General features: G+C 41.1%; 1 protein-coding gene across 2 annotated transcripts in view; it reads right to left on the minus strand.

The window, feature by feature from the left end:
* The window catches only part of CSMD2 (CUB and Sushi multiple domains 2), a 1405803-nt gene that overhangs the window by 61030 nt on the left and 1329660 nt on the right, over window positions 1-15113 (minus strand). For both annotated transcript variants that reach the window (XM_077296071.1, XM_077296070.1), the window contains 4 exons: window positions 13017-13163; window positions 11126-11314; window positions 611-796; window positions 336-530 (listed from right to left, as the gene is read on the minus strand). In XM_077296071.1, coding sequence (XP_077152186.1) covers window positions 336-530; window positions 611-796; window positions 11126-11314; window positions 13017-13163 — 717 coding nt within the window. The remainder of the gene's footprint in view (window positions 1-335; window positions 531-610; window positions 797-11125; window positions 11315-13016; window positions 13164-15113) is intronic.

The following is a 15113-nucleotide window of genomic DNA, read 5'->3' on the forward strand; positions in this document are numbered from 1 at the left end:
ATTCAAATAACAAATCTTTTTAATATGCCAGCTGCATTCCCTTTACTCACAACAAAGAAAATTGCTGCCTTCTATTAAACGTATCAATCGGCAATATGACATATGGGTCACACAGTAATATAATAGCTTAGTGTCATCTATTGATATGGTAACTAAGTGTCACTCTAGGTCTGGGATATGAAAGCTGAGCATCAAGCAGCAATATGACAATTTTGCTACTATTCATGTTGTGAATAGCTCAGAAGGACCCAGTAATGGAAAGGCAAATTCCACCGTCTGATTGATACAATGCCCTAGTGCGTCATATTATGGTAAAGGATTTCACTATATCTCACTGTTGCAGGTCGGCACATTTTCCCCCACACTCCATGATCCATTGGCTTGACAACGAATAATGCGAAGTCCCATGTAGTAGTAGCCAGGGTCACAGATTAACATGAGCTCTGCTCCGTACTGATACTGGGTCTTATGGATAAGACGCCAGCGACCGTGTTCTGTGTTCAAACTGTTGATTTCTGGACATGTAACAGCTGAGAAAGACAAGGTGAAGGTGTAAGGTAAAATCAGGTATCCACCACTAAACCAAAGTATGCATGCCCTGCATACTCACCGACACATTGTGGAGGGTTGTTGCCATTGCTCCAGTGCCCAGAAGGTTGGCATTCTGCAACTGCATCTTCAGAGTTCAAGAGAAGGTGTCCTTCATTGCATTCATAGACAGCCTTGGTGCCTACAGTGTATTCCTTACCAAATACTGCCCCGTTCTTGGGAGTAGCTGGGACACCACAAAACATAGCTGAGGAGAAAAGTCAGTAAATGGTCACAATCCATGAATCCATGACACTGTTCCACTTCCAACAACATACAGCATGATCATGTATAAAAGTAAGTAACTACATAAATGGATATGTTTTCATGAGAGACAGTGGCCTTTGTGCTCATCTGCTACATACAGTACATAGATCAGAAAACCCATTTTCATACAATTTAGTAGAAAAATATCAATTAATAGAGGTCTGTCCTCAGTCATCTCCACTACAGCTAATGGATGATGATTCTGATCAAAAATCAACACTTGCTTTAGAGAACCATACAGACGATAATACAGTACATTGATTGATATCAGGTTGGTGAATATCCAATAATCAGCATCTCCACTGATCAGTTGATATTTGCCCTAGCAGACGCTGGATGTAAATACTTGTGCATCTCCATTCAATGTGTAGCAGGTACTGCAGAATGGCTCCTAATAAAAAGAATAGGTGCTCATCTGTAGTACTCAGCACAGGCCACTATGTATTAAACAGAACTGTGCTTTGCATCTCAATTCAATATTTAGGATGGGGCACATGACTGTATTTTCTCCCATCTGAGAAAATCGGTCCGATTATGCTAATCACACTCTGACCAGAGTGTGATCCGATTCTCTCGGATGAGGAGATGAGAAAAATATGTCTCCATCTCCTCCACTCTGTCAGTCTGTGTTGAAATCAGAGTGTATTCTGATTTTTTTCCACAAACTCATTGTTAGGGCTAGCGGAACGCACCGAGTATAGATAGGTAGCTACAAGGTGCGTTTGCAGCCCGGGGTCCAACCGTGCAGAGATATCTGCTGCAAAGTAACGGCGGATAACCTCCGAGCTCACACGTGGGTTAAGCTTCACCCTGTGTGAGTCGCCCTGTACACAAAACTATTATGCTAACTAGGGTTGTTCATGCTCTGGAACTCTTCTGTGCTAACCGCACACATAAAGGAACCAGATGCTAAGCCAAGGATAATTGCCCCCACTGACGCTAACTGCCTGCCTGAGTGTACAGCCCCAAAGCTAAACAGACTCACACCACATATGTATAGAGTGGTATAGTATCCACTGGCATAAGCCAAACACATTTGATACTAGCGCATGGCCGTGCAGCCATGCAAACCTTTTATAGTTGCAGCTCTTCAGAACTTTCCTGGTGGACCAATAGGAGCTGCTACAGGGCCTGAGCCTGTGACCCCCGACCTCCAATGAGAGGTCCTCCCGTGGGCATGCTCAGTGCGTGAAAAGCAGGACTTAGTCCCAGAAAAGCCTGCTCGCCGCTGACCAGTACTGGCTACAAAAGCAGAGCCTGGAAAGGCAGCTGTAACCATTCGCACAGTATCAGGCTGAGCCAGACGCTGGGACCGACGTTTCCGTTGAGCAGGTTCCACTGTGGCTGAAGGAGAATGGGAGACTGCAGCAGACATGGTTCGAGATTCCCCCTGTGCAGCGGTGGGAGCTCGACACCTAACATTCATTGATTTGCGTGTCTGAGTGAAGTCCGAAAATTAACTTAATTCCTGCCAGCATTAGGTTTCAGTCATGGGTACGGTGCCGGTTCAGTCACCATTCTGAGAGGCAACTGTTACTGCATCCTCGGCCCCGAGTGACAGCTGGCCTCAATGTAGATCCAGTGTCTTTCAGGGCTGGGAGCATGGTTACAGCGGCCGCTCTGTATACTCAGAGTGGTGACTGAACCGGCGCTGCCCCCGCCACTATGACTGAATACTGACTGCTGGTGGGGAGAATAAAGTTAATTTTCTTCCTGCTGCATTCAGCTGTATGCAAGTGGGATAATACTAGCACTTGTTTTGCCATCCAGCTTGTCCTATTGCAAGAGGATTGTGAACACCACAGCAGGGTTTTTTATACTTTCCTTCATTAACCCCTTACTGACCACGGATGGGATAGTACGTCCGATGTCAGCTCCCCTGCTTTGATGCAGGGCTCCGCGGTGAGCCCGCATCAAAGCCGGGACATGTCAGCTGTTTTGAACAGCTGACATGTGCCCGCAATAGCGGCGGGTGAAATCGCGATTCACCCGCCGCTATTAACTAGTTAAATGCCGCTGTCAAACGCAGACAGCGGCATTTAACTACCGCATCCGGCCGGGCGGCCGGATATGAGCCCATTGCCGACCCCCGTCACATGATCGGAGGTCGGCGATGCTTATGCATTGTGACCATAGAGGTCCTTGAGACCTCTATGGTTACTGATCCCCGGCAGCTGTGAGCGCCACCCTGTGGTCGGCGCTCACAGCACACCTGATTTTCTACTACATAGCAGCGAACAGCAGATCGCTGCTATGTAGCAGAGGCGATCGTGCTGTGCCTGCTTCTAGCCTCCCATGGACGCTATTGAAGCATGGCAAAAGTTTAAAAAAAAAGTTAAAAAAATGTGAAAAAAATAAAAAAAATATAAAAGTTTAAATCACCCCCCTTTCGCCCCAATCAAAATAAATCAATAAAAAAAAAATCAAACCTACACATATTTGGTATCGCTACGTTCAGAATCGCCTGATCTATCAACCAAAAATAAAGCATTAACCTGATCGCTAAACGGTGTAACGAGAAAAAAAATCGAAACGCCAGAATTACATTTTTTTGGTCGCCGTGACACTGCATTAAAATGCAATAACGGGCGATCAAAAGAACATATCTGCACCAAATTGGAATCATTAAAAACGCCAGCTCGGCACGCAAAAAATAAGCCCTCAATCGACCCCAGATCATGAAAAATAGAGACGCTACGAGTATCGGAAAATGGCGCAATTTTTTATTTATTTTTTTTAGCAAAGTTTGGAATTTTTTTTCACCACTTAGATAAAAAATAACCTAGTCATGTTAGGTGTCTATGAACTCGTAGTGACCTGGAGAATCATAGTCGCAGGTCAGTTTTAGCATTTAGTGAACCTAGCAAAAAAGCCAAGGAAAAAACAAGTGTGGGATTGCACTTTTTTTGCAATTTCACCGCACTTGGAATTTTTTTCCCATTTTCTAGTACACGACATGGTAAAACCAATGATGTTGTTCTAAAGTACAACTCGTCCCGCAAAAAATAAGTCCTCACATGGCCAAATTGACGGAAAAATAAAAAAGTTATGGCTCTGGGAAGGAGGGGAGTGAAAAACTCGGAACACGGAAAAACGAAAAATCCCAAGGTCATGAAGGGGTTAAATAAGATTTGGTTCAGGTGATCACCTAATCTGAAGCACATTATAAGTAGAATGAGGTGTACTCTGGTTGGAATTCAACTGGCACTGGAATGGAATGGCTGTCAGACATGTAGAGTAGATAATTTTTATAAAACTGTGCAGTGGTCTCTTAATTTTTGTCAGAGCTGTGTATATATACACTCACCGGCCACTTTATTAGGTACACCTGTCCAACTTCTTGTTAACACTTAATTTCTAATCAGCCAATCACATGGCGGCAACTCAGTGCATTTAGGCATGTAGACATGGTCAAGACAATCTCCTGCAGTTCAAACCGAGCATCAGTATGGGGAAGAAAGGTGATTTGAGTGCCTTTGAACGTGGCATGGTTGTTGGTGCCAGAAGGGCTGGTCTGAGTATTTCAGAAACTGCTGATCTACTGGGATTTTCACGCACAACCATCTCTAGGGTTTACAGAGAATGGTCCGAAAAAGAAAAAAAATCCAGTGAGCGGCAGTTCTGTGGGCGGAAATGCCTTGTTGATGCCAGAGGTCAGAGGAGAATGGGCAGACTGGTTCGAGCTGATAGAAAGGCAACAGTGACTCAAATCGCCACCCGTTACAACCAAGGTAGGCCTAAGAGCATCTCTGAACGCACAGTGCGTCGAACTTTGAGACAGATGGGCTACAGCAGCAGAAGACCACACCGGGTACCACTCCTTTCAGCTAAGAACAGGAAACTGAGGCTACAATTTGTACAAGCTCATCGAAATTGGACAGTAGAAGATTGGAAAAACGTTGCTTGGTCTGATGAGTCTCGATTTCTGCTGCGACATTCGGATGGTAGGGTCAGAATTTGGCATAAACAACATGAAAGCATGGATCCATCCTGCCTTGTATGGAGCATCTTTGGGATGTGCAGCCGACAAATCTGCGGCAACTGTGTGATGCCATCATGTCAATATGGACCAAAATCTCTGAGGAATGCTTCCAGCACCTTGTTGAATCTATGCCACGAAGAATTGAGGCAGTTCTGAAGGCAAAAGGGGGTCCAACCCGTTACTAGCATGGTGTACCTAATAAAGTGGCCGGTGAGTGTATATATATATATATATATATATATATATATATATATATATATATATATATATATATATATATATATATATATATATATACAGTACAGTGTCAGTTATTGGAACAGAAAAAAGTTATGCATGATGCGCTTTTATTCCATTCTAAAACCTGACTTATAACAGAAACCAGAATGACCCCATAACAATCAATGGAGTTCTTATATTTATGTTTGTAACAGAATGGATCCATTTTAGACATTTCTTCGTTTGTCTATTCTTCAAAATGGACCAAATATGCGGAATATCCAAATGAACGTAGCCTTAGCGGAAAAGCTGCTTACTACTAAAATTATCATCATCCCTTTAGATCAGTGTTTCTCAACTCGAGTCCTCAAGAGCCACCAACAGGTCATGTTTTCAGGATTTCCTTAGTATTGCACAGGTGATAATTTCATCACCTGCTCAAGCATAAATTCCATCGCCTATGCAATACTAAGGAAATCCTAAAAACATGACCTGCTGTGGGGTCTTGAGGACTGGAGTTGAGAAACACTGCTTTAGATGAAGTGAGTGAGCTGACACAAAGGTCCCACCATTTCTTTAAGATTTTTCTTTGCTACTTATTTTCCTGTGAGGAGTTTATTAGATAGAAAGATATTTAGATAATAATGCAATTAGAAGTAATCTATGTTTTATAGATAAAGTCATGTCCAAAATAAATGGTTCAAAAGAGACCATATCATGGTCATTTCCCAAGAAGGCTTTGTCCACATATTATAGGGTTTTGCATATATTTATGTGTGTGTATATATATACAGTTGAAACCAGAAGCTTACATACACTATATAAAAAGGCACATATGCATGTTTTTCTTAATATCTGACATGAAATCAGAGTAAACCTTTCCCATTTTAGGTCAATCAGGATTACCATAATTATTAATATTTGACAAATACCAGAATGATGAGAGAGAGAATGTTTTAAGGCATTTTTATTACTTACTGCAAAGTCAAAAGTTTACATACACTAAGATTACTATGCCTTTAAAGAATTCTGGACTGCCCATATTATGATGTCATGTGTTTGTAAGCTTTTGTGGCAACATCTGAGTGAAATAGAGACACACCTGTGAATGTATATTCAGATGCTTAAAAGGAATGAAGTGAAAGTTAATCCAATATGCTAATGCTTTGGTGTGGCCAAGATGCATTGTTCCATCAACTGAGTCTGCATGTTCCACCTTCCTCTCTGGTGATTGACAGAGCTGGCTTGCCTGAGTTTTCTCTGCTCAATCCAGGCAAGTCAGTGCTGCTAATCACTAGTAAGTCATGCGGAGAGTGCAAAACCGGTGGGTCGAACTGTGCACCAAGCATCTTGACCACACCAAGAGTTGACCAAGCACCAAGGTGTTATTTTTATAAGGACAATGACCTATGACAAGGCCACATGGATAGTAAACTGTCAGTTTGGGCTGACAGATTCCCTTTAAGCATTGAGTTAAAATGTTTTATACATTGTTGGAGTACCCCATAAACAGATATATATCTCTAACTAGTATTGTTAATGAGAACAGGACATCAGAATAAAAGAATTCTTGAAACAGTTTCCAAATATTGTTGGCAAGTAAAAGGGGTAGTTCTACCCTAATGATGAAAGTCATAACTGTCAAGATGTTTCCCAAAACAACGACATAATAAATATAAATTGTATTTACTACCTATTCATCAAACATAGAAGTGACAAGATGAAAGGAAAGAGGAGAAGAATTCGGATGCTTTTATATAGCTCTATGTGGTTACAGCCTTTAGCTTCAAACTTCAATTGAATTGCCTGTCTGATTTTCACAAAATTAACTATGTATGAAAAGGGGAATTAAGTGCAGACATAGCTCACAGAGCCAACACTCAATTATTGTTTCAAAGTTTGGCAGCTCCTCCAGGCCTGGCCTGGTAACAAGAAGCCGGGCATCTCATGGTGGCAGGTAATTTAGTGGCTGGACAGGAGTAGGGGGACACCTCATGCCTCCAGTTGAAATGATAATTATGACAGTGTCATGCTGGCTGGGAGGGAAGCTGAGGGAGATCTCCGTCTAGACTGCAGAGTGTGCAGAATTCCAATGCAAGAAGTGACAGAAACAAGTGTTATACAACATCCACCTTGGAAAAAAGTAGTAAGCAGCAAGCTTGACAACTATTTGACAATTTTTACTTGCCATCATGATTCCTTTATCACTCTTAATATATCATTAATTTTAATTTGAACAGATTGAAAATGACATTTCATATTAATAAGTGAGTGACTGATAATGAAGTTACACAACTGAAATGCGAGCGGAAGTTTATGAAGATATATCTAAGGAAATTCTAGGCACAAAAAGTTTTTATTGTATTATCATAATATTTTTGTTTATTAACAGAGCTTCCACATTCCTTGCCCTTGACTTAGTAGTAGTAATAGTAGTAGTTCATATTCTCAATGTTGTACCATGGCAGACTCTAAGTTGATGACATTGCAGTAGTCAAAGGTCACAGTAGTCAGAGAGATTCAACTAGTGGCCAGTCTCTCGCTATAATGTGTAAATGTTACTGTAGGTGATAGTGGGTGACAAGGGCCAGTGAGCTATACGGAGGCATAACAAAGCTGAATGGCCCCAATGCAAAATCTCCAACAGGGTCCCCAGCTATCATGGGCCTGTATTAGAATTGCTCTTCTCTTAGGGGCCAAAGTGACCATTTGGGCCCCTTAGGGGCCCAAGATGCAACTTCAGCCCCTGCACCTATTATAATTACATCCCTGGAGCTATATGTCATTCTCCAGTGAAGGAAAATTAAGAGTGTGAGTAGGCTCTACTTTGGGTAATCTTAATCTACTGAGCATGTCAGAAAATATTTAGATGAAAGAGCGGCCACATTAACCCCTTTCTGACCTCGGATGGGATAGTACGTCCGAGGTCAGAAGGCCCTCTTTGATGCGGGCTCCGGCGGTGAGCCCGCATCAAAGCCAGGACATGTCAGCTGTTTTGAACAGCTGACATATGCCTGCAATAGCGGCGGGTGAAATTGCGATTCACCCGCTGCTATTAACTAGTTAAATGCCGCTGTCAAACGCAGACAGCGGCATTTAACCGGCGCTTCCGGCCGGGCGGCCGGAAATGAGCGCATTGCTGGCCCCCGTCACATGATCGGGGGTCAGTGATGCTTCTGTATAGTAACCATAGAGGTCCTTGAGACCTCTATGGTTACTGGTCCCCAGTAGCTGTGAGCGCCACCCTGTGGTCGGTGCTCATAGCACACCTGCATTTCTGCTGCATAGCAGCGATCTGATGATCGCTGCTATGTAGCAGAGCCGATCACGTTGTGCCAGCTTCTAGCCTCCTATGTAAAGTAAAAAAAAGTAAAAAAATGTGAAAAAAATAAAAAATATATAAAAGTTTAAATCACCCCCCTTTCGCCCCATTCAAAATAAATCAATAAAAAAAAATCAAACCTACACATATTTGGGATCGCTGCGTTCAGAATTGCCCGATCTATCAATAAAAAAAAGCATTAACCTGATCGCTAAACAGCGTAGCAAGAAAAAAATTTGAAACGCCAGAATTACGCTTTTTTGGTCGCCGCAACATTGCATTAAAATGTAATAACGGGCAATCAAAAGAATGTATCTGCACCAAAATGGTATCATTAAAAACGCCAGCTCGGCACGCAAAAAATAAGCCCTCAACCGACCCCAGATCATGAAAAATGGAGACGCTACGGGTATCGGAAAAATGGTGCAATTTTTTTTTTTTTTTAGCAAACTTTGGAATTTTTTTTCACCACTTAGATAAACAATAACCTAGTCATTTTAGGTGTCTATGAACTCCTAATGACCTGGAGAATCATAATGGCTGGTCAGTTTTAGCATTTAGTGAACCTAGCAAAAAAGCCAAACAAAAAACAAGTGTGGGATTGCACTTTTTTTGCAATTTCACCACACTTGGAATTTTTTTCCTGCTTTCTAGTACACGACATGGTAAAACCAATGATGTCTTTCAAAAGTACAACTAGTCCTGCAAAATATAAGCCCTCACATGGCCATATTGATGGAAAAATAAAAAAGTTATGGCTCTGGGAAGGGAGGGAGCAAAAAACAAACACAGAAAAACGGAAAATCCCAAGGACATGAAGGGGTTAAACCTTTCACATAGGGATCTGTTCATTCAACACTCTCGACGTATGCATAAAAAAAGTTTCCAGAGGGCTCCATTTACCAAATGAAAGTTATCTGTTTCTTTTTGGCTTCCGTATGGCAGGTATAAAGTGGGTATAGCTATTTATCTAGTCTAATACAGAGCAAGGACGCACAATCCTTTTTGGTCTGAGGGCCACATCGCCAGTTTTAACAAAACCCACAATAAAACATCATAAACAACACAACATAAATGTCTAACAGGCGCTGATTTCATTCTTAGGACTTCCACCTATAAGGAGGATAGAGGTTCCTTTTCTTTTCCATTCACAATCCAGAAAGGAGGAGACTGGATTCAGCTTTCTCCATTATAGTTTATGCGAGAGACTGAGACGGTTGAGATTTTACCTGCTCCCATAAACTACAATGATTATTGCAGCACTTATGCATGTGTAACCTGGTGCAGGATGGTAGCCATTGGCAAGGTATTTGTCTGTTACACCCTGGCATGTTACATGAGTGGGGTCCTGACTGGGTGTGTGGACTTGTGCTGTGAGGGCGCTACACCCTTGCAGGCTGCATGTAACTAATGTTGCTGGTTTGCCAGGACCAGGTGTTGGACAGTACAATGAGGGCGACCACCAATTGAAAATAAACCCGTTACTTAACGGGAACTTAGTAGGGAATATATACAAGAGATAAATACACAGTTTCCTTCCTCTTTATTCTCTTGTCCTCTTTCTTTACATTTTCCGCTTTACTTTTGCTATTTGTCTTCTGTTTCCACTGTTCTCACCACAACCCAGTTCGACCTTACAATGCTGCTTAGCAAGAAACCTTTACTTGTCCCATGGCTCCGCGTCTTCTTTCCCCTCATGTAGCCAGTATGGCAGGACTAAGCTTCAAGCTATCTGACACTCTTGAACTTTAGCTTGGGACAATCTATTCATCACACATATTCAGTCCTGCCTAGGCACATTACCTTGCGAGTTGTAAACTGTAGACCTTTCTGCTAGGCATCCTCACCCAGGACCCATCCCGAATGATTGCTCTGTCACTTCTGCTCCGGATCTCGTTTTCTGTTTCCTTCGGTCTCCTTTCACGTTAGAGACACCCCAGAATGTGGCATTGATCACCATCAGATCCTTTCATTATGCACTCCAGACTGCCCTATCTAACTTCTTAACAGGAAATTGTCACTTTCCCTTCAACTCATTGCCACTCACTCTGGGTTAGTCCCAAACATTAACTTCCCCAATGGTCAATCAATGCACACTTCTTTGCTTCATTGTCTAACATAAATGATGACAGGGTCACAGCCATGGCCACAGAGTGCACCATTAATAGTTACCCATCCCTATGGTGCTATATGACACTGCTCTACTACCTAACATGGAAAATACAGTTATGCAGCTACAAGATACTGTCAGCCATGTTTGCTCCTGGAGAGTTGGTGAATGGCGACCACACAGAAAAGCACCAAGAAACACAGGTTGTGCTCCCCAGGTATATAGTAAGGTATTTTACACGGGTATATACAATGAAATAATAATTAATGCATGCTATCCTGTTTTATTTTTTATAATGGGAGTTCCTGGGGTGACATACCCCATTGTATGCCTATACAGTAGGATATGTCAGTCTTATAGGTGATGTCAACAGAAAGTAAGAAATGAAGAACATCATTATAATACACAATATTCAGAATCTTCTATGACTGTAGCTATCAAATTATTATTAAATCAATATACTGACTTGTTTGTTTCCAAGTAAAATTCTACATTTGTTCAGCAAAAGTTCAAATAAGGTCAGTAAAAAGGTGTTGGTGTTATATTATTATATCTAGTTACAGACAGCACAGTTGTGTTATGAATTTAAGCAAAGACTGCTATGTAAAGCACTGTGGGATTGTTCACCTAGACGTACCCTGACATAATGGCACCTCTGAGTTCCAGTCATAATAGCCTTGAGGACGTCGGAGGCATGTAGCTGAGTTAATTCCAATAAGCCGATAGCCTGGATTGCAAGTGAACCGCACAACTCCTCCAGGGGGATTGATGACAGGACCCAGCACCGAGCCGTGGAGAGGAGGACGAGGGAGACTGCAGTAGGCAGCTAACACACAAAAAGAGGATACATGACATAGCAAGGATGAATGATTATTTTTCAATGCTCATGCAGTAAGTTGCCTTTTAGAAGCCACTGGATTCTGACAGCAGCGAAAAGGACACCATTGCTGCCTGTATGAGCAGAGTGAGTAGTAATGATCTGAATGGGAGAACACATTACGTATCACATTACAGCACAAGCACAACCGCTGATTGGTACACATTTTTCGACCGGTGGTCACTTAACAGCCAGTTTTATATAGTTAAACAATGTACACTGTCGATGTGCTGTAGGCCGCGTGCTTAGGCTATGATGGTGCAATGCAAGTCCAGATCGGTTATGTTTTACATTGCCCGAAAGATCATTTCACCCAACAAAAGTTTTTCTCATTCATCAGGTGATCGGCATCCCGTTCGCATGAAAAGATTTGGCACTCCAGAATGGATGCAAAAATCGAGCACTTACATGCTTATCCCCTAGCACTGCATCTCTTGGTTTTCTATTATACTCTGTAGTCTGTTTCTAATGACGCCCTGAGTGACGGCCAAAATGTTAAAACCATATATACAGAGGATTCTCCTGAAATAAATTGTTCTCGAATTGTGCATCCATTTTTGAATGCTAAGTCTTTTGCCTTTAATAAAGTTGGAATGGAGTCCTACTTGAGCACCCATTTACTCTTTATACATTTACACTAAAAGACTATTGGGAAACAAGTGTTCTTAAAATTGCGCCTATGGGATTATGTTTCGGTGTAAAAAGGTCACGTGGAACATGGAACAATGTATCACGGTGAGCTATTATTGCGGGCTATCAAACTGTCAATAAATCCTGTGTCGTCCTCCTTCCTATGGCTGAAAATTGTATTCGCAATTTATTAAATAGTGCAAAATATACATCCATCCAGAACTTAGATTATACCCAGGATACATAAATAAATGTATCAATGCCCCTGAAATATGGAACCAAAATATGTAAACTGGTATTTTATATGATCTAAATAAAACCTGAACCTGTTTCTTCTTTTTTATATCAGCACTAGTAAAAAATGCATATCCCTTTTTAATTCAATGATAAAATATGACTATTTAAAGTTACATTTCCAACGCCTAAGGCTGCACTATTGGTAGATGCCAGCGTCTCCCCTTGTGATTTCACAGAAAAGCGCCTAAAATCACGTTTTTTCAGAGTTGTGTAGCCTCAGGCACCCCCACTTGAGTCCTGTCATGCATAATGCTGGAATAGGACCTTGTCTGTATTCTGAGTATGCACACTGTATACGTGCAAACAGTCGTATGGGTAAGGATTTGAAAGACTAGTGCAGACCAGATTGGTGCCCACCTTTCTTTGCAAAAAGGGTCTTACGACAATATAATTGTCTAACCATTCATAAGACTTGTCAAATTAGGCCAAATAAGGTTATTGACTTATTTTGCAAAGACCATGGGTTTTTATAAAGCCACAAGGTATAGTGTTCCTTATGGTCAAGTGCTCCTACGCTGTCATATATCAGAGTTTATATTTGCTGTGACTGAAAATTACAGAATGGCAGAAAATAAGTCATTTTCTGTGACTTCTGTACATCATGTTTATCTACTCTTACAGATTCACGTATTTATATAACTGTTTCCTTAAAGACAGGCAGTGCTCAATCTAGATAAAGTGTCTTTCCACCCATTAGCCATGATAAATGATTTGTCATTCTTACCTGAATAGCGTATCTTAAATCCCTTCCTGCTGTATGCATGGTCAGACATCCACCGCAAAAGGACCTTGTTTCCGGTACTGGTGAAGGTCATGGGCGCAGAATAGTTACCGCTCAAGGACGTAAGCAATGTGCTCTGGCCAGACGGTCCTAAAAGAGAAACTTTATCATACAACATTCACAGAAGAGATAGCTCTTAATTATGTGGAGATGTAATTAAGGAGGTTTTACTCTTACTTTTTACAAAGCTTGTATTTAGTAAGATTTAGATTTATTATTATTATTTATTGTCATAGCGCCATTTATTCCATGGTGATTTTAAAGGCTTCTGAATGAAAGTGATTCAATGCCTGTAAACTCCTTTACCATGATGGGATCTCTGCTGTTAATTTTTTTTTTAGCACATACATAAAGTTGGCGCACTACAGAGGAAAAAAGTTGTTCCAGCACTTATTGAATAGATGCCAATCTTATCAATAATATGAAAGTTAAATCTAATGAGAGTAAGTTTGATAGGATCACCATTTCCACCCTATACAGTGTGGGTCTGTTTACCGACAGGCAGCACTAAATGAATGGCTATCGGTAAATATTTAAAGAGTAATGGTCGTTTTCATTTTATCTCATGAATCAATGGCACACATTAAAATAAGCCTCTTTGTAATATATCTTATCCGAGAAATCTACTTTTTTCTCTGCCATTGCATCCATACAACTGCCATCTCCTATCTCAGTAATGGGAAAGTCTGTCTTCACCGAATACAGATTTTACCTTTAGAATTGAAAATTTTGATAATGACTGATCAATTCTGGCAGAGAAAGAAGCAGATTTCTCTGATAATATAAAGTTGCTTATTTTCATAATTTCAAGAATTAAAACGATGATTATGGTTTAACAATCGGCGGCAGTGTAACATCCTGTTTAGATAGGCAGACCTTCCAACATGATGCGTACTGAACAATTTGTAATAAATTCGAGTGATCGACCGCAGCCCCAGCCCCTTGATGATGTTCTCTTTGAGGTTCCACAGCGCCTGCCAGGAAATTCAAATGCAATTTCATCGGAAGCGTAAAAACGGGAATTAGGCATAGAGATGGATTGGTTGGAAACCTTTATTTTATGAAAATGACTGAAGCACTTAGTTTTTAGAATGAGTTAACATTAAGTATTAGATTGGCTATTAGGTTTCGGACAGCATTGACGACATTGTTAATGTGTCCCCAGATTTCTTTATTGATTTGCGGTTCAGTTGTACTATTATTTAAATTAAAATCTCAGGAGATCGTTTTTAAGATGCATCCTTAATGAATAGCCATTTTAGTTGCAAGGTCCAACTTCGATATTCCGTCATGACTAAGAACTCTCGGGATAGGGTTCAAAACACGTAACACTCCTTAAAATATGTTTTTGATCAAGTACTGATGGATTTTATTATCTTCCAGCACATTTTTCTTTGTTAGTATTGTTGAATTTTTCAGTAAGTGTCGGAACAAGTTTTCTTCTCTAAATTGTCTCAGAGAACAGATTCCCTACTTTACTCCCGTGCACTAACAAATTGGATCTCCTGGGATCTTTATTATTCTTGGAGTGTGAGCTGAACTATTTTTTTCTATTTTTGATAAAGTTGGGGCTAGTATAGGGAAATCTCAAACACTTAGAAGAATATCATAAAAAAAGATTTTCCTTGTAAATTCTCTTTTGTAACTGATCTCAAGTTCCTTACAAGTTCTATTAGTGATATAGCAAGAGTTTAACTTGTCACATGAAAAAATGCTGTTAACTTGCAGATATGGGGATAATCTGCAGGTTAATAGTCATCTGGACCTGCACGGCATCGGCTCTTAGACAGAGCATGCTTGGAGGAAGTTAACTTTATTCCTCCCTGTAACGTTTTGGCTTCAGTCACGAGGCTGGTGCCGGCGCAAATTCAGTCACCACTCTGAGTATAGAAAGCGGCTGCCGCAACCACACCCCCGGCACTGACTGACAGCAGCTCAGCATTAGAGTCAGCTGTCAGTCAGTGATGGGGCGTGGTTACCACTGCCACTCTCTATACATAGAGTAGTAACTGAACCCGCACTGACGCCACCCTAATGACT

The sequence above is a fragment of the Ranitomeya variabilis genome, chromosome 3 (assembly GCF_051348905.1).
Source record: "Ranitomeya variabilis isolate aRanVar5 chromosome 3, aRanVar5.hap1, whole genome shotgun sequence".
Classification (NCBI taxonomy): domain Eukaryota; kingdom Metazoa; phylum Chordata; class Amphibia; order Anura; family Dendrobatidae; genus Ranitomeya; species Ranitomeya variabilis.